The sequence below is a fragment of the Sturnus vulgaris genome, chromosome 12 (assembly GCF_052056855.1).
Source record: "Sturnus vulgaris isolate bStuVul1 chromosome 12, bStuVul1.hap1, whole genome shotgun sequence".
NCBI classification, from domain to species: Eukaryota; Metazoa; Chordata; class Aves; order Passeriformes; family Sturnidae; genus Sturnus; species Sturnus vulgaris.
Window position 1 is genome coordinate 17,015,017 of NC_142254.1, and position 22,290 is coordinate 17,037,306.

At 42.1% G+C, this 22,290-nt stretch overlaps 3 protein-coding genes across 3 annotated transcripts in view; 1 reads left to right on the plus strand and 2 right to left on the minus strand.

Moving 5' to 3' along the window:
• Window positions 1–259: 259 nt before the first annotated feature.
• Window positions 260–8,373, plus strand: LOC106852057 (protein phosphatase 1 regulatory subunit 3E-like). Its single transcript, XM_088172069.1, has one exon. The coding sequence runs from the start codon at window positions 794–796 to the stop codon at window positions 1,742–1,744; it is 951 nt and encodes a 316-aa protein (XP_088028195.1). The 5' UTR covers window positions 260–793; the 3' UTR covers window positions 1,745–8,373.
• A 5,928-nt stretch (window positions 8,374–14,301) lies between these two features.
• On the minus strand, window positions 14,302–21,006 carry GCSH (glycine cleavage system protein H). The gene is made up of 5 exons (XM_014874454.2): window positions 20,852–21,006; window positions 17,548–17,627; window positions 16,518–16,581; window positions 14,837–14,968; window positions 14,302–14,434 (listed from the first exon to the last, which is right to left on the minus strand). The coding sequence occupies exons 1-5, from the start codon at window positions 20,970–20,972 to the stop codon at window positions 14,337–14,339; spliced, it is 495 nt and encodes a 164-aa protein (XP_014729940.1). The 5' UTR covers window positions 20,973–21,006; the 3' UTR covers window positions 14,302–14,336.
• PKD1L3 (polycystin 1 like 3, transient receptor potential channel interacting) overlaps window positions 21,007–22,290 on the minus strand; it is a 35,898-nt gene continuing 34,614 nt past the window's right edge. Inside the window, exon 43 of the mRNA XM_088171791.1 lies at window positions 21,007–21,879. Within this exon, the coding sequence (XP_088027917.1) occupies window positions 21,754–21,879 (126 nt within the window). The 3' untranslated portion in view covers window positions 21,007–21,753. The remainder of the gene's footprint in view (window positions 21,880–22,290) is intronic.

The window sequence follows — 22,290 nt, forward strand, 5'->3', positions numbered from 1 at the left end:
TTATGTTTCACACCATCATCCCCCCTTGTTTCGGCCGGAGCTCCTTCTACCCCCGATGGAGGCGCGTGGCCGGACTGCGGCAGGTGTATTTTATTCGGCAGATGTACGGTAAACGCATTATAGCAGATCAGCTGGATTTCTTCCTTTAAATGTATACTGTGAGATCCAACTTGCAAGCCAGCTGTTTCTTATCGGCCCATGTAATCTTCCCGAGCCCGGCTTTGCCTCTTCCTCTCACAGCTATTTCTGTAACGGCATCGGACGAGCGAGAGCGCCGCTATGAATTTTAATGCTTCCACTGGGGAATCCCTGCCGCCTCCTCCTTTTGGATGAGATCCTCGAGGAAAGACCCAGAACAGAGCGAGTGGGGAGGAGGAGGCGGATGAGGAGGAGGAGAGGGACGGCGTAGCCACGGTGCTGGGGAGAGCAGAAGGGGGAGGCGCAGGGTGTAGTTAGGGACCGCGGCGAGGCCGACACCGAGGCGGGCGGGAGCCATGGGGAAGGAAGGATGGCTCGGGGCGGGTGTCGCTGCCTGACCGCGGCACGTCACCAGCGGCAGCAGCCAGAGCAACGCGGTCCCGCCGCCGCCCCCGCACACATGAACCCGCCGGCATCCCCCGGGGCCGGCCGCGACCTGGACAGCGCCGAGGGCATTCCGCTGGCTCCGGGCGAGAGACAGAGCCCGCGGGCCGGGCGCTAACACCGCCTCGCCATCCGCACGCCGCGGTCCGAGAGGAGGAGCCCCGGGTGCCGCGCCAGCCGCCGGCACCGCCGCCGCTCCCGCCGGCACCCCATGGATAAGGCGGGCTCGCTGCACAGCTCGGTGCCCGGGCCGCCGCCCCGGCTCTACCTGCCGCGCAACTTCAGCTGCAGCGCCTGCCTCTATGGCAGCCTGGCCGAGCAGTGCAGGGCGGGCTGCAGCCCCGACGGCGACGCCGCGCCCACGCCCGTGGTGCGAGAAGCGGCGAGCGAGAAGCCGCCGCCGACCCGCGGGCGGGAGCCCACGCTGCCAGCCGTGCCCCCCAGCCCCACGCAGCGCCGCCGAGCCAAGTCTCTGCCCACGCCCGGCGACCGCAGCCTGCGCCCCGCGCTGCAGCAGAGCCCGTCTCGCCGCAAGACCGTGCGGTTCGCCGACTCGCTGGGGCTGGAGCTCACCTCCGTGCACCTCTTCTGCGAGGCCGACTTGCCGCGGGTGCCGCTGCCCGCGCCGCCGACGCCGCGCCCCGCCGACCTCCTCAAGACCAGGAAGCCACCGGCGCTGGGCGACCTGGAGCCGGTGCTGTTCGGGCCGCCGCCGCCGCTGCTGGAGCCGCTGTTCCCGCCGCAGCCCGGCGCCAGCCCCGGCTTCGCGGAGCGGGTGCGGCAGCACAAGGTGAGGCTGGAGTGGGTGCGGGCAGAGCCGGCGGGGCTGCGCGGGGCCGTGCGCGTCCTCAACCTCGCCTACGAGAAGGTCGTGTCGGTGCGCTACACGCTCAATGGCTGGGCCAGCTGCGCCGAGGCTGCCGCCACGTACCAGCCGCCCGGGCCGGCCGACGGCATCACCGACCGCTTCGCCTTCCTGCTGCCCCTGGGCGCCGCCGCCGCCGACACCACGCTGGAGTTCGCCGTCCGCTACCGCGTCGCCGGCGCCGAGTACTGGGACAACAACGAAGGCAAGAACTACCGGCTGCGGGGCCGGCAGCGCGTCCTGCCCGTAGGGCCCCCGCAGGACCCCGACAGCTCCGCCTGGATCCACTTCATCTGAACCGGGGGGGCGCGGGGCCCGCGCAGGGCCGGGGGGACCCTCCCGGGGGGGCTCGGCGCGCTCCCCCGAGCCGCCCAGAGGAGTTTTCCCAAGTTCTGTTTACAGAGGGGTAATTTGTGTTTTCTGTGTCACTAGCGGGGCTGGGGGAACCCTGGCTCGCCCCCCAGGCTCTCGCAGGGTGTGGGCAGGGAGGCCGGGGCGGGCTCCTCTCAGTGTCCCGAGCACTGTGACTTCCACCAAAGCAGCCGTGGCTCCGGTGACAGGAGCCGGGGATGTGCGGGATTTGCCTGCCAGGACCGGGATCCGCAGGTGAGTGCACATCCTCCCGGCCCCGGAGGTCAGGCTGAGCTGCTGTCACCTCAGCAGGTTACACGGAGGGCACTACCACGGGCCATCCTCCGTCCTGTTCGCCTAATCCTGCTCAAGCAAAGCCCGGCTCCAGCGGGGGCTGGATCCACCCTCAGCGCCTCGCTGACCCACTCGTGTTAATTGTCCCGCGGGGTCAAGGGCCTGGTAGTGCAGGCTCAGGGACAGATTCGTTCTGAACCCTAAAAGACAAAAGTACGGATGCCCTAAGGCGTAGCTGTGTTTCATTATGCAATGAAAGTGTTCGATTTAAAGCAAAGATTTGTTTTGGGTTTTTTACATTTGAACCCTATTTCGGTTATTTAATCATAGTTAGAAAGAAAAAAAGGTCATCACATTCTATTTGAAGCGCAATTCACTGAGGGATATTTTAAAGAAAGTGTTTTGGTTTAGAATTCATGTGGTACATTGATGGAAAAGTTTGTCAGGATCTGGTGTTTGTTTCAGTAGGATTGGTCCCACAAAGCTGCTTGTGTTCAGGTCAGCAGGAAAGTCGTGGAATTGCACCAAAGGAGCGAGAGACGGCAAGAGTTGAATCCGTAATTCCAGTCTGCATCGGGAGCAACACCTTCATTTTTATTCCTGTTAACAGTTTAATTAAGCAGTGTCAGTGCAGGAGCCTGCTTTCTGAATTTCCTGCTCCAAATTATTCGTAATAATTTCAGTAAGTGATGGATTTCACAAAACTGGTGAGGTTTAATCAGATAAATCAAAGAAAGTTCTACCTTGCTAGATAAAAGTATACCAATCAAAATTACATAGCATATCGGCTTCTGCCTTCAAAGTTATGTTTTAAACTATATTAGCGCTAAACAAAGCATTTTCCTTTTTAAACATGCTCTTTCAGGAGTTCAGCTGAATACAGGTTGTGCTGGTGCCAAATCTGGGTGCTAATTTTCCAGGATTGAGGCATGTATGTGTTTGCTGGAGAGGGGCCTCTGCAAATAGAGCTTCTGAGAGTGGTAAAACCATGTCATTGTGATTTTCTGGTTGTGAAGGGCTGTAAGATCAGGCCTTTAGGTTTTGGATTTTCTGTAGGTTGTTTTGGGATGAAATGTGATTTTTTTTTTCTGAATTTTTGTGTTTCTTGAAAGGGTTAAGTGTCCCAAGCAGCTTGAGTAATGTGTGGAGTAATGAGTTCTCACAGAACCTTTTGACTCTGGTGAGAATTGGGAACAGTTTTGTCTCCTGAGGGTCTGATTCAGTCAGAATAATTAAACTTATAAATTCTGGGGGAAAAAAAGAGGTCTGTAAACTCAATGGAGAAAGAGTATTTAATTTCATTTCTGTAGATTACTGGTTCTGTTTTAATGGAAGTAATAGCAAGACTGCTTTCTGTAATATTGGTAGCTTGGTTTTAATTTCCCCGTCAGTGCTCTAATCCCTGATAGTGATTGTTATGAAACCAAACTTCAAAGAAATACACAGTCATCTGTAGCATCTACTAAGTATTTCACATTTTAGTATATTAAGGGCCCCACCTTGTATTACAGTGATTCTGTGAGTTACTAGAACACATTTATCAAGCTAGAATTGCACAACTAGGGTCTTAAAATGTTCATGATTAAAACATACTAAGTGGTGTATTTGATAAAGCAAGCCCAAGTGTCTTTTAGTTGAACTTTACTTTTTATAAGAGCCTTAATACTGGAGAGAAAGAAAAGGACTTGTCTCCATTTGAAAGCACTTTGAAACCTGGTAGAAATATAGCAAACCATCATTTATTTATGTGTTGTAGCTTTCCAAAGCTTGGCCTTTTTAACTGACAGAGTGAACCAACAGCAGTTATGTGGACTAATGAAAATGCTTGGAGAAAAAAGTAGTTTCTATGCATTTTAGATCAACTGATGCTGCAACTTTGCTTATGAAGTTTTAACAGGATTTCCTGTTTATTGTTTCAATGGCTTTAAAAAACACAGGCAGTGTTTTTAAAAAAAACATTTTTAACTCTAAGCAATTCTAGATCTCTAAAATTATTTTCCAGTGATTGGCAGTTTTCATTGTCATTTGATTTATGCGGAGTATGTAGGTCTCTAAAAATTCTCCAAAAGTCTTTAAAAAAGATTTAAAATCTCCTTCTAGCACCTGTGGCTTAAACATTTTCAATCTGGATTACCTGAGTGGATGTATGTGTATCCAGTGCACAAGGAGGTTGTTGTATTTTATTTTTTATCATGACTTAGGTGAACTTACTGTTGTTCTGGGTTGGAATTTTACAGGCAGAATTGGGCTATGGCTTTATAATACTGTTCAGATATTATTGTTCTTTTATTTATGGCCACATCTGCCACATGCAAATCTGAATATTCAACCTTTTGAAGTCATAGAATACCAGTAGAGTGTTTTGCAGAACAATCTCCTGAGCTTTCAAGAAATTAATCCTGATCTCAACCTAAATTTTGTGAGTAACTTTATGGGCTTGGTCAGAGATTATTGATGAGACAGGTGCAAGCCCAGGAAAAGACATGGTCTTGTAGAAAATTTAGAGACAGCTCCATTGTAATGCCTGGAAAGGGAAGGCTGCAGCCAGGCAGCTTTGACCAGAGAATGCTATTGATGATATTGATGAAGTCTGTGGAAGGAGATGGAGATGTTTTCATGGAAATTATCAGTAGCATATGCCAAAACTGCACTACTTCGATTACATATTTGCACTTCTGTCACATGAATTTATTTCTGAGAAAGGTTTATTCATATTTCCAAACACGTGTTCAGTTCAATGGGTGGGAGTATTTTTCCACTTCATGTAGTTTTCAGTCCCTTATATTTAAATCTGAACTCATCTATTCCATCTAACACTTGCTAGAAGCATTGTGATAAGTGGAGATGAAATAGAAACGTCAAATGATATTTATATAATACATAAACAATGATTTTGAGGAGAAAAATGTGTTGAAGGGGGTCATTTTCAAGTTGGCAGGACACCAATTGTTTTATTGGGAGCTTGAGTGAAACATCTTTTTAAAATTGTATTTCTAAAGAATATTGTTCAAGAAAAACTTTCACAAGCAAAGTTAAATATTTGAAAATTTTCAAGCCAATCTGTTTCTGGAAAAAATGGTTTTATATGCATGAATGGGGTCCATGCCACCTCCCTTTCCAAGTGATACAGAATGGTTTAGGCAAGGCAATAATCCTTAGGTCGTGTACTTCACTTGTAAGTGAATTATTCATTGCTTACGTTGCTGCAGGTATAAAAATGTGTCTGTCATTTATGTAGCTTTGTGAAATGTGCCATGTTATTTTATGTGCACTATAATGCTCATTTATACAGCGAGTCCAGTTGTACTGTATGTCTGATAGACAAGGATGTTTGCTGCTTCACACTGGAACTGGTAGGGGTTTTGCATGTGATTCTATGCCTTCTGTGGCAAGAATTTGGAGATTTACCCTAATTATTAGAAATCCTAAAACAAATGAGAACTATTAAGTGACTGCTAATGAAATTTCAGCTAGCTAAACATATTATTTATTAGCATAAAATCAGCAACTGAAGGTGTTGTACTTATTTTCACTAAATGTACATAATTTCAGGTAAATTATTTTCTTTCTCCTTTTTGATGTGAATGTGTGTGCTTCAGTATCTCAGTAAACAACAGAGTAAGTGCACACTCAGTTGTTTCAGCAGATATGAGGGGCAGATATATCACTTGAATGAACAAATGTCTGTTCATGCATGAGCATCATCCCTTTACAGATACGTGAAATGTTTTTCCATAATGCCAACAGGCAAGCAGCTGCTAATTTTAATGTAAAGTAACCTGCAGAAATAATCAGAATCTGATTTTTTGAACGTATCATATATTAAGATTTTTATGTGCCTTTCAGCATTTCCTAGAAATAAAGCTCACGCGTTCCTTAGCTCTCCCACCACAAGTCCATTAATGAACTTGTCATTAAAATGAAATTTTTACAAAAATACAATAATCCTAATTCCTGACACATTTTTAGCTGTGCCAGAAATCATGTATCTATAGCAGCCAGAAGGATTTGATAATATATTCCCATATTACAGTAAAAGAAATGTCAGTCAGAAATATGTCTTCCTGGTACACCTCTGCATTTATGTAGTTAAGTAAAAAAAGAAGCCAATTGTGACTATAGTTAGTATAGCAGAATTTACTTGTTTTATATATTCACCTCTTGCACAGATATTCTAAATATATATTCTATCTGAATCCAGAAGTTCTAGTTTTCTATGATATCTGTTCATGGAGACTTGGTCTTTTCAACTTCTACTGTTACTTATCTGATGCTGCATAATGCATATTGTTAAAATGTTTTGATGGATTTAATCTGTCTGCAGGGTTTATATCATGAAACAAAAGTGCTCAGTGCAAGGAATATCTGAAGTAAATTACTTTTACCTTCCAGCTATTCTGCATGGCTTTTTTGGCAAATCCTCAGTAATTCTGTTTCCTGTAGGTACTCCACGTGCACATGCTTGGAGTAAATGGAAGGATTACTTAATGGAATGGAAATATTTTTGAGCACTGAAATTAAGGATTTTCCAACTTAAATAGTTCAAGGCAAGAAGTAAATATAGTGAATATTTCTGTAAAACAAAGCCCACTGTTCCTATGTAGAACTGAGCAGTATTGTATTTAAAATGGAACACAGTGGTGTATTTCAAAATTAAACTTGTTCAGGGAAACACACCTGTTTCAGTGAAGGTTTTCTCAGGTTCAGCTGATAGGAGAGAATTGCCCTAAAATAAAGAAGTGGTAAGAGTATTTCCTTACATCTATGTATGGGCTTGAATGTTGGTCTTCCATGAGCAAAGTGGATACTGAGCTATAAAATCATTGGCTATTGCTTGGAGGTTTTCTTTATCCAATTTACAAATACTGCTTGAACATACTCTCACAGAAAGGATTTTTGACATTGGGTTTCCCCATCTTGTGTGAATATTCTCTTCATTGATCACTCTGGCTTTTGCTTGAAGCCTCTGTTGTTGAGGAAAGATCTGATTTTATTTTTATGCTACATAGGAAGATTATTTTACATTACATTTCTGGAGGGGAAGGCAGGGAAATGTTTTCCTTGCAATTTTCAGTTTTTTGATATTAAACAATAGCATGAAGTATAAAAATTGCTTGAAATAACATATGCACTAGTGATTCCAAAGAATATAGCTAAGAATAATGTCAAGTGTGAGTTGTGCTTTTACAAAACATATGTGCTTTGATCTAGAAAGGCAGGGAGAAAGTCCTAGTCTCCAGTGCAAGCTATTAATGCCAGGGATTTCTTTCTATGCAATTCTATGGTGCATCTGTTTTTATAGGGATTAACTTGATTAGTGTGGTTCATGTATCAGTGTGTTATGTATAGAATATTCTGTTTAAAGTGTCATTAAGGAAACTGTGTGTCTTAAATGGTGTTACAACTTTAGGCTCTGTTTTGTCCAACCTGACTTCACTAAATCATAAGAAATTCCTCTGAATAACAATAAGACAATATTTCATAACATTGCATAATCAAGTCTCATATATTACACTTATCACCTTCTAGGACAAAAGTTGTGTTACTGTTGTGAGTTTTAAAATTTTTGTATTTCTGTATCTTAAAACAAAAAGCCAAATTGTGCTACACTTTTAAATGCAAAGAGCTTATAAATGTGTTTTTAAAGCTTATCGAAAATAGTCAAACTAAAATTGGCTGGGATTACTCGTGTGTCAAGTTTCTGAACTGTGTTATAAAAATGTTTGTGTACCTCCTGTGCCTCCTTCATGGAGGGGCATCCTGGGTGCAAAACCTGCCAACATCTGGACACGAATCCAGGTTGTGCTGCAGGAAAATTGCTGTGACAGAATTGCTGTTCTTGGAGAGGTTTGAGCAAACCCAACTCCTCCCTTGTAGTGTTACACAAATAGAGGTTCTGTCTGTTGAAGAGAATGTTCTTCAACATGCAGGTGTTTATTACTGTTTCTTTGATTTACTGTGATTTCATTCTGGAAAAAAAAAAAAAGTTACTTAACTCTGTACTTGACTAGTAAATTACTTTTGGTTGTAGTGTCTTCTGCAATGTTTCTATTTCACCAAATAATGTTTGTTTCTAATGTTTGTAAAAGTTAATGTAATATCACCAAAAGTCAAAATCAACATTTTCTAATAATGCCTTGTAATTTACCTAGCCTTACAGTATTTCAGAAAATTTTCCACCAAAACTGCATCTAGTCACTGCTTGTCACAATTATGAAAAAGAGATATTTATAAATCTGTAGCTTCTAGCTGCCATTAAAGATTACTGAGACGAATCATGAGCATGTGGTGACTATAAACTCTTTCTTTTTCTTAAACCAACAAACCACGATGTCTTTTTTGTTAAGGATCTGAAGCAATGATGTTCCAAAACCTCCACCGTGCATGTTGGGATGTACCTGAGACCAATTCCTGATATTTGGGGCACATTCTCCAGGCAGCCTGTCCTGAGGGTGTCTCCATTGAATGTTCCCTGTGGAAGCTGCAGGAGTTCTCTAGGGGGGATGGGATGGGAGTGGATGTAAATGGATGTGGCTGTTTTAATTGCCTTGTTTCAATAGCTCCATTTCAGCCCCATTTTAGCATTCTGTGGTTGAGGAAGGGCTGCCTGAACTGCAGAGCTGAGGCTGTCCCAGTATCACCTAAATGATCCCAAGCACTCTTCAAAATATTCTTTCTCTGTTCATTGCCTACTTCAAAATATTTGTTTCTTGAATTGTTACAATGTGCTGCTATTCAATCTTATGGTGTACTCAGCATCTTCTCTTTCAATGCCAAGTACAGTTTTCAGCTTTTCTTGAACTAACACTTTTAAAGCCTTTTTTATAATACATTTAAAGCCATATAGCCACAAGGAGAAAAAATGTTCTGTGTTTGTTCTCATGTAATTAGTATACTTATTTTTCTATCCTCTTTCAGGAACATCTGCCTAGCTGTCTCATTAATAATAATTTTTTTGTGCGTGAGTGTGTTTCTTTGGAAGGGTGCAGTAATTAATATTAGTCTAAGATTTCTTTCCTTTTTTTTTTCCAGAGGGAATTAACATGATTTAACATCCCTCTAATCTTTCTGTTCAAGTAAAAATGAACTCTTAGCCCACATAATTTACAGAATCCAGAACTGTTTTCTTAAGCTACCATTACATAAATATTAGACTGCATTAGTTAGAATCACAGAGTGTAATTTAGATTTCTTTTTGGTAAGGAACATGCTTTGAATTTAAAACTGCTGTTATATTTGAATGGTCCTGAAGTAATGAGATTACAGTTCTGAGTGAAGATTATAATGAAGATTAGTTTTACGTTGTTCTTGGATTTTCTTTTTTTTCATTTTTCCATGGGACAGTATATGACTATGGTAATTCATCTGATGATTAACCAGAATTACATGTTGTAGATAGTCTTCTTAATAACAGGAGTTAAAATAAGTGAAGTATTCAGATAGTCTTACTACTATTAGTGATAATAATAATAATCATTGTGGATGAGGGTGATACACTGCAGGAAAAAAATCTGTACAATGGTGATATTACCTCAGTTTTATCACTAGCTTTGCCTTACAAGTTGTGGCACAAGTGAGGGCTTCTCAGAACAGCCAGGAGTTGCCAAGAACTTTTAATTCTGTCATTTTCTCTTGATCCAGACCCATACAGTAAAGAAGGGAGGCAGGTGATGGCAGAAAGCAGAAACTCTCCTCCGTCCTGAGAAGTGCAGACTCATCCTCCTGTCCTGTGGATTGACTTTCGTGGTCAGAGAAAGGTACAAGTGCTGTACCTGCATTTAAATCCTTCTCTAAAGCAAAATACTTTCAACAGCATAAATAATTAAATGCTATAAACAAATGACAAATAAAACAGCCTAATAGCAAAGGATGCAGGATACTTGTACTGCATTAAAATAGATCAGGTCTGAAGTGACTGAATTATGCTTTGTCAGGAAGAGACACATCAATATTGTGGGGCAAACTCTAAGCAATCCAGATACCACAGAGTCAATTCTGCTGCCAAGGACTGTTCTTAGACTGTCTCAAGCAGTGTGGGAAGAGTGGATAAATTACATCAAGGACACTCCCAAGCTGCTCTCAAAATTTGTCTGTGCTGTCTGCAGCATATCTTGGTGGTAATTTAGAATGACTGGACGTTGCTCGAGAGTCTTTTAAAGCCTTACAGGTGCTGTTCCCTGGAAATCATCCCCAAAGCTGCTGTTTTCCATTAGCTCAGTCACAGGATGCTGCGTACAATGAAACGAGGTTGAAGTTAATTTCTTTGTTACATGCAGTGCTGTGAGAAATGTGTGAGTGTTTTAAACCTTTTCAATGGAGCGGGCTGTATTCATCTCTTGTGCTGCTCTTGCAGTGGCCCTGGGCGAGTGCGTGGCCCGGAGCCGCGCTGAGCCGGCAGCCCTGGGCGCTGGCTGCGCTCCTCGCCCCGCTCCCAGGTCCCAGGTGCCACCGTGTGGTGAATCTGAGCGATAATTCCTGGTTTTAATTGCAGTCATTTCAGTCAGGGGCACCGTTTGTAACCTGAAGCATTCTTTTCCACTGGTGACCTGCGTTTATTAAATAATTCTGCGATATTCTTAGGTTTTCTTTCTCTTCTCCAGAGTGTTTAGTGCAGGTGCTGCAGTTCCCTTTGCCTCTTTGCTGTGTGATCTCCCCCCATCACAGCAGAATCTCGTGTGCACAGAGCATGATTGATTGCTGCAGTTCCGTTTATTCACTCGGCTGGGCTGAAGATGGATATCCTGTCCTTTCTGTGTCAGTTTGGCAGATTAAAATTCAGTGATGGGAACCATTTCTACGGGGATATTTTAGATTCCCAACCTATCAGTCTGAAGGACAAGGAAAAAGGATCCTTGGCCACAGGACATCCCTTGTCTGCAGACACTGCTTCAGGCAAGCACTGGATACTGAGATTTGCTGCACTTCTAATCAGAGCTGCTTAACAGATTGTCTCACTGCTCATTTAATGAGAGTGAAGCTGACATTGCCCTTCTTTTATGCTCATCAAAACACTGCCAAGTATTTTGATGTATTTTAGTTCTTTCAGTTTAAAACATTGATTTTTTTTTTCTCTCTCTAGTAAGAAGTAACAATTACATGATTTCTATTTATATACATGACAAGCCCAAGATTCACAGAGAGATGCAGCACTCCATTGGCTGAAAAACAGAAAAAATTTAAGGTATTCAGGCTTTTGGGACCTGATGTTGATAAAAATGTTGGAAAATAAAATATGGATTGAAAAACTTAGTTCCAAGTTTAGCTTCTATTAGTCAGATAGATAATTGGGGAGATAAAGGGGTTGGTACTTGTGGAACAGTGAGGAAGTGTTGGCACAAAGAAAAGTGATGATACAATTAACCCCCAGGAGGTACAGAGATGTAATTATTGGTTGTGGGATTATAACTTGCTGTAAACCAATGGTTTGAATCTATAATGTATATAAATTATCCTGTAATTGTAATTGTTAAGTTTTTAAGCTCAGGATCAAGCCTTAAAAGGTCACAGGTAAAGTGATTATTTTTGTAAGAAGTCCCCTCCTTTACTAATTTTCTGTAGGAGCACACATTGGTGAACAAGTTTGACGTTCTCCCCAACAATTTACATAAAAACATTTAAAATTGTGTCATAGACCAAAGGTAATGCACATTCACTCCATCTTTTTATGTTGATAAAGACATTCATTATGGATACATGTCAGCAAGTGCTGTATTCCTGCTCTTGCAGTCTGGCTTAGCAGTGCCTGGTGCTGTGTCTGAGGCTTCCTGCTGCTGAACTTAGTAAAGTCATGAGATGCTTGGAGCTCTGCTTGGGTAGCAAACCATCAAACGTTTTTGGCAGCATAATTCGAACAGTTGAGTGAAGTGTAAACAGGTATAAAAATATTTAGTCCAATAGACATCATTTGTCCTAAACTGCTGAACACTACAGCTCTTGCATAAACCACATTAAAAAAAATAAAGAGCCATCTAAGTACTTTTGTTCCCATTTTAAGAGGAATAAGTCACTTTAAAGTTGTATAAAAATTTAAAAGAATTACAGACAGAAATGTTCTTGATCCTGCTCTTTAAGCAACAGAGCATCACTTTTCCACCTGTACACCATGAGAGGTTGAATTCTGGTTTGGGTACTTTTCCCAGACAGCTGTCATTTATCCACACTGATGTATGCAAACTGCTAATACAGTTTAAATGGGCAAAGTTTGAGAAGAGACCAAATTTGCTAGTTTTTTATTGTTCCCCAGGTTCCCATAGTCATTACAGAAATAATCATTACTATTTTATTAATTAAAATAAAAGAATACAAACATTTTAAGGGAAAATGGTATAAAAATGCATTACAGTGCTCTGGACTAACCTCTAAGGGGAGATCAACAAGGGTCACCTATTATTGGCAAAAAACAAAGGGCTGTTACTCTCTAGCCAAGTGGGAAAAAAGAAGGTGAAAGAAACAGTATCAACTAGAAACATTTTCCTGCATTCCAACCTCAATGTGCCTGCACTTACTGTATTTGAAACAAACTTTCTCTTTCTCTTCCAAAGTGCACAGGGCGTGAAAGACTCAAACTGAGGCAGGGAGTTTTACTGTAAGAGGCCAAAAGGAAGCTCCCAGCTCTCTGAACCCAGAATGTTGTCACCATAAATACTACATGGAACTGTGAATAATGGATAAGTACTGAGAGTTTTTAAAACATTTACACTAGGTTTACAAGAGCCTTTTGTTTTATCAACCACTGCCAAGTTGACTGTTCCACAGGAGTTCTAAACTCCCTCTTTCCTCTTACCCATTTTGCAGTTTAACTCCTGTGGAGAAGATGAAACCATCTTAAATACACAGTGGATTCTCTCTTGGCAGGGCTTTGATGTGTGACTTGTGCAGCACAAGTTTGCTCCTAGGATTTAAACCCAAAACCCACCACAGCAATTACTTTGACATCTCTTCAGATCATAAATGAAACCCTCCTTTTATACATTGGAAAGGTTTCTGTATTACCATCGGTGTATTTATGCACTGTGATTCATATCCCTTCAGAAAAAAGGAAGTTTCAAAGGAATATGAATTTTGCTTTAGTCATCTTATATGAAATTAAGCATTCCCCTGCTTCCTCTTAGATAAACTTAAATCGTTGGGGTTTGTTCCCATTTTGTGCTCAGCTGCTAATAACCATTTTAAAATTGTGGGGAAAACTCTGAGACCAGAGTTCTGCTGTACTATTGTGTTTTCCTAAAGTGCAGGTGTGTATAACTCCACCTTGAGTACACATTCATTCAGTGGATTCATTAAATATTAAGTCTAATGGAATCAGGGGCTTTAGTTCACTGGTTTGCAAAAGGGAAGTTTTGGGTTCAGTCCCAGATGTCATTAGAGCAGTTGGCTACTTGACCTTAAATACAGACACATGTGGATACATGATATGTCAAACTGTTGCTGATCACATGATTTCCACAAGTACCTGCTCTGCTGAAATCACCACAATTGCCTGGCAAAAAAAGTAAAATTAATTCCTTAATTACTTCTGACTTAGGTAGTGTTTACAAGACAAAAATACAGCCTCAATAATCCACTGTAGAACCTTGATAAACAATCACTGCAGGAGCTTTGCACACTAAGAAAGCAAAGAAAGGGGAAGGCAGGGGCCCCATCCCTCCTGCCTCACAGGCAGGACTATTTGATTACACAGTAAAAAAAAAAAAAAGGAAAGCAAAAGATGAATAAGTTCTGTAAAGAAATAAAAATCACACAGAGAGGTAGTTGATATGGCTTTTCCTTTTTTGGTATCATCTTTGCAACCTTAAGAAAGAAGAAAATGAGTAGGTTAGGAATACACTGCTTTTCAGTGGTTTAGGAGTAATAGAAAAGTGTTTCAGGGAAAACTGTAGTCCAGGTTATGAGAACAGTCATGTGCCTACAACAAAATTGCCACCTTAAGGCCATTGTTACTAAATTTTATGTCAAATATTTAGTTTATATTATTTCGTTTATATAGTTCTATGGAACTATATATTTTAGCAAGTTAATTTTGTTTCCCAAAATATTATAGATAACATCTGCAGTTACATGAATTAGACAACAGAATAAAAAACCCTCACAGGTACACAGATGTGAAACACTGTAATTATTGCTAGTCTTGTATATGTGATATTAAGTGGTATTTTTCAAGTTGCCAAAACTGGATATTCAGTATTTCCTTAATTGATGACAAACTACACTGAGATTTTATATTAATTTATTTCATTATTCCAGCTCAGTCCTCAATGGATTTTATGTATTTCTCATAGGCATCTTCGGTCATCAGTTCATCAAGTTCAGCAGGGTTTGCCACAGTCATCTTGATAAGCCAACCTGTAGTTAGGAAATTAAAAAGAATTGGTAATATCCCACAAGAGTCAGAGCAGTTGTGTAATTTATTGCTGGCTGTGACAGTGGCAGAGGGAAATGCTGTCTGGAAAGAATAAAGGAGCCTGATCTCTCAGTATCATGAACTCTTACAAGATCCAGAACTCAGAAATGCAGTCAAGGCAAATAGATTTAAATTCAGCCACAGTGTATATCTGAAAATAAGCTGTTCAAAGATGACACTGTGATAATGATTTTATGTTAAATTTTATTTGGCTTGAACTATATTCACTATATTCCATTTAAGTCTCCACACCATTAAGCTGGAAGAACAGGAATTGCAGAACCACTTGTATTAGCAAGAATCCACATAGTAGTCAGTATTAAAAGAGAAAAGTGACATCTTACCATCTTGATAACAGGACTTATTGACAAGCCCTGGATTATCTGCAAGAGCAGCATTAATCTCAGTCACTTCTCCTGAGAGAGGGGAGTAGAGTTCACTAGCAGCTTTCACACTTTCCAAAGCCCCAAACTCATCTGAAACAGAGAATGTGATTGAATGTTTCTAAGGGGAAAACACAAAGCACTTCCCTTTGTTCAGTCAGACATTCTGGTGACGACCCAACCAGTGAAGAAATGTCTTGATCTTGAGCAAGAAAACAGATGGAAGTCACCCACTTTATGACAAGGATCAGCATTATCAAATTTAATGTTTATGCTCTTCAATTCTGGGGAATTTGTGATAGCTGGCTACTGCAGAAGGGACAGGAATTCCTTACATTTGGTTAATCCTTTGCCTAAACCCCACAGCACATATGATATTGACTTAGAAGGAACAACACCCAGCTCTTTTTCAAGAGACTAAAATATGCCTTTTATCTACAATTTAAACCTTTTTTCTGTAATTTGGTTACAAAATCAACACAGCCACAATTTCTGCAATCCTATTTTTCCTTCAGAAACAATATCAAGTCTTATATTTGCACTCACTGGAAAACACACATTAGTATTCAGAAGCACCACACTGGAAGCACCCAGCAGCTCTTCCCTTTTTCCTATTTTGTAGGGAGTTATGGAAATGGTGCCTGGAGCAGTGTTAATCCACAGCAGCTCTCAGCCACAAGCAAACAAGACAGAGGCTGAAGGAACAGGGAGCTGTCACAGGAGTAGATAGGCACCAGCACAAGGGACCTGAGAACAACTTGTTCTGGGAAAGCTTGGAATTAGACTGAGGCCGGAACGGGTAGAAAAGAGAACTTAAATGGAAATTAAATTCCTTCAAATAAAGCAAAACTACAAATTGGTTAATTAAAATCCTACACAAAGAGACCTTTTGTCTAACAGTCAGCATTCAATGGAATAGATTTGGCTAAAACAGTTTGATAGGGATCTATTCCACAGGAAGGATAGCAGAAGAAAGGCTTTCTACTTTACCACATAAACCTCCATTTCTTTTTTAAAAATTGTCTGAAAATAATAACAATCTTTTCTTCCTATACTGATGAGACAGCTCTCTATGTTAAGACAGGAAAAGGTTTTTAATTTCTACCTGTTAATGTTCACTTTCTTTAACAGGAAAAGTTATAAAATTGAATGATGAAGAATGTAACAACTTTTACATCACTAACAAGCAAAAATCTGTGATCACATTTGATACCCCAAAATTACTGAGTCTCTATATTCATAGAAAAATTAGAGCTTGATATCAATTAGAAGTTTCACATCACACAATTCCCAAAATGCATAACTGGAGAATTACAGATAAATACTTGCAAGTTCAGATCAAAGCATAAATATTTTAAAAACTGAGTATAGATAAAATTATTACAAAAAATATTTTAATACTTTATTTTTAATAAGTATCTTCACAGATTTAAAAGTGTGTATTTTCTGCTGCTAAGCAGTATGACAGTGAGAATTTAAAAAGAAAGCTGCCTCTTGTAGAAAAATCTGAATTAATTTTGCATCCAGAAGCTTTATAATGGTATTAATGACCATAAATATTATTTCAGAATATCTGTATTTGTAAAGGAGGAGTGGGATGAGCAGAATAATCACTTCAAGATCAACTAGAACTGAAACTTACCATTTTTACTCAATTTCGTACCGACTTCTGGAAGACTACAGTAAACAACATCTCCTAGTGCTTCCTTAAAAGAAAAACAAAAGCATAAGAACATACATTAACAAAACTATACATAGGAGAGGACTGATGCAGTAACTCTAGAATGTGCATTTAAGTATTCTTGGTGTCTAAATATCGTTCTCATTCTTTACAGATTGCGTATTTTTCACTTTTTTCTTAGCAAACACTTAATATGAATAAACTGTTGTGTTATCATGCCCCAAGTGCTAATAAACCTCAGGCTCAGTTTATATGCAGATTTCTTCTGGTAGAATGAGGAATAACTTCTTCTCAGCATCAGCTACAGAGAGCTGTTAGCACACAGTTTGTCCTTACTGACTTAATTGGGACCCTTAGCACCATAAGAATTGGCTCAACTCTTCCCTGACACATGTACCCTATCTTACAAAAGGCCAGAGATCTCCCGGGGTATTAGTTATTGACAGAAACTTGAGATTAAAAGAAATGCTGCTTGTCCTGAAAAACATTAATTCCATTTATTGATAGCTTGTCCCATTCTTTTTTAAGTTTTACATACAGCACAGAATTTGCCTGTGACAATTCCAAATCAAGTACTTGCATGAGAACAAAAAATCCAAAGGAATTCCTGTCCAAGAGTAAGAAATATATGCCATGCTGTACATCTGTTCACAACTGTTCTTTAGCCAGAAGGATTTCACCATATTTGTGTTCAAAGGAAATTTGACCTGAAAACGTACATGATGTCCTGTTCACACAGCCATGAACTGTTCAGGCTTAGAACACTGACATTTCTCACCAAGTTCAGCTCTCCACAGGCTCAATTTGAAGCTATTAGGACCTTATTAGAATGCTGAGATGGCACAAATATCACAAATAATGGGATAGACTCAGGTCCAAAAGACATGCAATTAAAACAACAAAAGAACAGTAAATGTCCAAAGAGCAAGGACAGAGCAAATAGGCATAAATAAATATTGCAGACCTGGGCAAGGGGGGGAGGGATCAATACCTGTGCAAAATCACTGATTCCTACTGTTCCAATGCCATTTTCCACAGATACCCATTCGTGCTTGTCTGTGAATTTGCGGGCTAAAAGGAAACAAAACATTTCAGAAAGTGACATGTTGCTCGCTTAAATACAGTAACACATCCGCAGGCTTAAACTGTGGGGCTTTTCACTGACTTTGTTCATTTTTCTTGCAAAATATTTTAACCAGCACAGGAATTTACAGAAGCATAGAACATGCTCAGCGACAGAGAGCAGAGGCTCTGGGGTGTTCTGCTCAGAGTATTATCAGTTCCTCTGCAACCATCTGGAGACTGATAAAGTACAGGAGCAAAAGGAGCAGCTCTACTTCAAACAGAAGTGCAAATCTAAAGCTTAGATGTGTATTTTACTCATAGTTATACATTTCTGTGATAGCACAGTGGCTTTTCAAACATATTTAGTGTTTATTTCTGATAACTACTTTATTATGGCTGGGAAGGCCAGTGTTGGTGACTCTAGAAACACTGTGAGCATTACAGCATCTCATTCAAAGTGCAAAGATGGCACAGTTCTATGTAATATTAAGCAAATTAATAGAGGACAAATTAATAAGGCAACTCATACAGACAACCACAACTTAATAGAATTGCTCTCTGTTAATATTGTTACTGTGAGAAGAACACAGTCGTTATTCTGTATCAGTTTAAAATTGGTCTGTTAAAACCTTGTTAAGTCTTTTCACAGCAAGGTTACAATTTTCCTTACATTTCAGATCTGGAAGATTCAAGACAACTTTATTAGAGGCAATTTGTAAAATGAAGTCATGTGGAGAAACTTCAAAAGAAGTAACTGAAACAAGGAACATTTTTCCTGGCCCTTTTCTTACTCTGACAATTTTCAGCCTGCCATGTCCATTTTCTCACTTCTACATAATTTCCCTGTAGATAACTTCTAACACTTAAAAAAAAATATATATTTTTATTTTCCACTTGCAGCACCCATCCAGTCAGGCAAGGGATGTTGTAGAAGCTGGAAAAGGTGACTTCTGAAACAGCTCCCTGAGTGATTAGTGCCAGAGTAGTACAGCTGTACTTTCCTTTTGAGTTAAAAATTCTCCTCTCAAGCTCATCCTGTGGGCTGGATTCTTTAAGGCAAACACCAGAGAAACCAAACTTCTGCAAATCCTTGTGTATTTTCTAAAATTGTACGAGAAGGAAAACAGAAGCTCTCACTGCAGACCTGCTAAAAGCTTTCCAGACTGTCAATACTTTAAGCTTCTTCTGTTGCAGTGATCCTCTCGTGTCTGAAAAGTTCAAGAGTAGCAAGCCTCAGATAAAACAGTTTGTCTTAGAACAGGGCCCAGTTTTATAGATGTCGGTAGAACAATATGTGGGTTTGCAAGTATAATACACAAACATGAGTAAACTGTAAATATGAAGTATTTTTCCATGGATTATCAGTCAAAAATCCATAGAATTTCATCTAGCACTACTTATAACTACAAAAAAATTTCATGACACACTCAAATGAACAGAGCATTAAATGTCTCAAATCATTTTGGGTCAAGATGTTAAACCCATGGGAATTCTATTGGAAACGAGTAATGAACCGTAAGAATGGAGAACGACAATTGACAAATCTCAAACCCAAGCTGAACATTAGTGATGTTACACACAGCACAAAGGAGCCAAACATTTTTACTCAGGATAATAATATTGTATAGAATCTTTTTATAAAGCAAGGCTAATAAAAAACCAGGAGATTTTCACACCAGTTTGGAATACAGCAGTGAAATGTCCTGAACAGTTAGAAGAGCATATAACTTTCTTGCAGGACAAAAAAAAAAAAAAAAAAGGAAAAATTAAAATTCTGAGCATGCAACAAAAAAACAGTGCAAATAAAGTAAAGGTCAAATTAAAAACAGTTAATAAGTAATCTCAAAATTTGAACTTTGAGCTTAGGTGGTCAGTCCATTAAATAAATCAACCTAAAGGAATATGAAATGCCAATGCATACCAAATCTCTCTCTGCATTCTTTTACAGAAGAGCAGCTGAATTTACTCTAACTTCATTCATTGCAACAGGACTTTGGTTTTAGCTTAACTAGCACACTGTGAACCTTCACTTAGTGTAACCTGCCTCTATTAAATATTTCACATATTCCCGAAGAGTGAACTCACACCTCCACAAAGAGGCATACAAAACTTTCTTCTCTGCCTCAAACAAAAGCACTGTTTGTTATGCCTTCAAGTGATGTGTACAGAAAAACAATGGATACATTGGCCAGAATAGTGAAAAAAAGCTTAGATCTTGACTCGGTTTGCAAGTAATGAAGAATAAATATTAATTCTTTCACTTGCAGCAGAAGACAAATAGGTAGGTTTAAGATTGTCTAAAGAAATGGATGAGCTCTTCTTAGTGGCAGTCATTACTTTTACAACATAGTCTCCTCCACTTCTCATTGACTTTGTAAACATTTCTGTTTGCTACACTACCACAGATTCTGTTTTTCAGACTTTCATGGGTAATTTCTATTCAAAGAGAGCTTTGACATCAGTAGATGCTTTCAGAATTAACTACACCAAATGCAGAATCATAGCATGCACTGATGCACGAATGCATCCCCTGCCGTGCCCTCCTGCAGCTGTGGCTGCACAGGAGCCAGAGCCAAACCTGTGCAGCCCCGAGCGGCTCAAGGCCCTGCAAGCCTGGCTGGGTCCCTGCTGCGGCTCTGCCTCTGCCATTCACCCACCCCGTCCCCTTCCTGTGCTGCTGATGCTCCTTGGAGCCCACATCCAGCTGCTTGCGAGCGGCAATCCCGGGAAAAGCGATCCGCTACTTTGGTGCGCTGCCCGCTCGGTTCGCTCTGCGAAGCCACTTTGTGAGAACAGCGGGGGACTGAGCCGCTTTGCTCTAAACTGCAGAGTGGAGAGGAGCTTAAAAGTTTCTGGCCAACTAACGGAGCTGCTCCTGTGGGATCGGGGCCAGGAGTGCCAGCAGCGCCCGGGGGCAGGTGAGGGGCCCTCGGGGGCTCAGCCATTTTGCGACGTTCTCCGGGCCCCGCCGATACCGGGGGTCTCCGGGCGGCTGCAGCATCGCGGGGCCGCCGGGACACAGCACGGCGGGAGGGACGGAGGGATAGAACCAGCGGGACCCGCGCTCCGGCCGCTCCGCGTACCCAGCCCCGGCTGGCGAGGTTCCCCCGCGGGCTGGGCCGGGGCGAGCCCCCGCAGCCCACCCTGCCGGGCACCGCCGGCTCCCCGCAGCACCGGGCCGCTGTCCCGCCCGCCCGCCGCGCGCCTCCCTCCCTCGGGCCGCGACTCACCGGACTGCAGCAGCGAGCTGGTGCCCAGCCTGCGGGCCGCGGGCCCCCGCACCGGCAGCGGGAGGAGCGGGCAGCGCGGCGCCAGCACCGGCCCGACCCGCCGCAGCGCCCGCCACGCCATCTTTGCCGGGGGCGGGCGGGGGCGGTGCCGGCGGGAGGCGGCGATGGCGGCGGGGCGGGGCCGAAGCGGTGACCCCGGGGGCCCCGCGGGCCCTGAGGAGCGGCCCGGGCCCGGCTTTGCGCTGGGCTCTGCGCCCCGGGCTCCGCTCCGCGCCCCGGGATGGGTTCCGTGCCCCGCCGGCTGCGGGCACGGGGCGGCCTGAGGGAGCCGCCATGTTCCGTGCGCCGCCGCGGCAGGGACCGAGAGGATTTAACCAAACAGTGCAACAGCCGCTCGTGTTTATTAAATAAATACACCCGCCCAGTCTACAGCAAGTGCACGTGGGATGTTTAGCCTCAGCGTTACCGCTCTTTCTTAGCTATTACTCCAGAATTACACGCTAGCAGCACTTTGGGGATGATTTCCCAGAATCACGGAATAGGCTGAGTTGGAAGGGACCCACAGGAATCAAACTCCAACTCCTGGCCCTGCAGAGACACCCCAGCAATCCCACATGTGCCTGAGAACATTGTCCAAATGCTTAATGAGCTCTCTTAGGTTTGGGGCCGTGCCCATTCCCTGGGGAGCCTTTTCAGTGCCCGAACACCTGAAGAACCTTTTCCTGACATCAACACAAACCTCCTCTGACACAGCTCCAGCCATTCCCTCGGAAAAACTCATTTTAATCAGAAGCAATAATAACCTAAGCCTATAATCTAACCTAACTCTAACCACTGCAGCTGATAGCAAACAATTAAATACTTTGCCCACAAGCAAAGCGACTTTTCAAGGTGATCTTCATTCACTCGCTGTCAGGTTGTTCCAGTTGTTCGCCAGTGACCGGCTTCTCTTCCTTCTTGCATTTTATCCCGAAGAAACTGAAGAGTTTCATTAGCATTAGATCAACAATCTCCTCTTCTTCTGAAGCCTGAAATAATAACAAGTCAGAAGTGCACACCCAAAGTGGATTCAGTCTCTGCTGAAGCCAGGGCAAGTTGCAAGACAAAATCTCTACTCATACTTGGCAGCATGAGTGACTGCCAAGCAAAACATCATGTCAATATTTATATCCAGACAGAAGTCCCAGATGAGTATGGACACTACAGAAATTTTGGCTGTCAAATCCCATGGAAACCTCTACAGGAGCCTGCGGTGCACTTGCCAGCTCCCATACAGCTTATATACATAATGAGACGCTAGATGGAGTAGATGAGAAAAACTAAATCTATATCCTGTCTTCTATCACCTATATCCTTTGTTTTCATCTCCCTTGACTTTATTTAAAACATAGACAAATTCTGGGTAGTAATGGAGTGCTGAGATAGATTTCACACTGCAC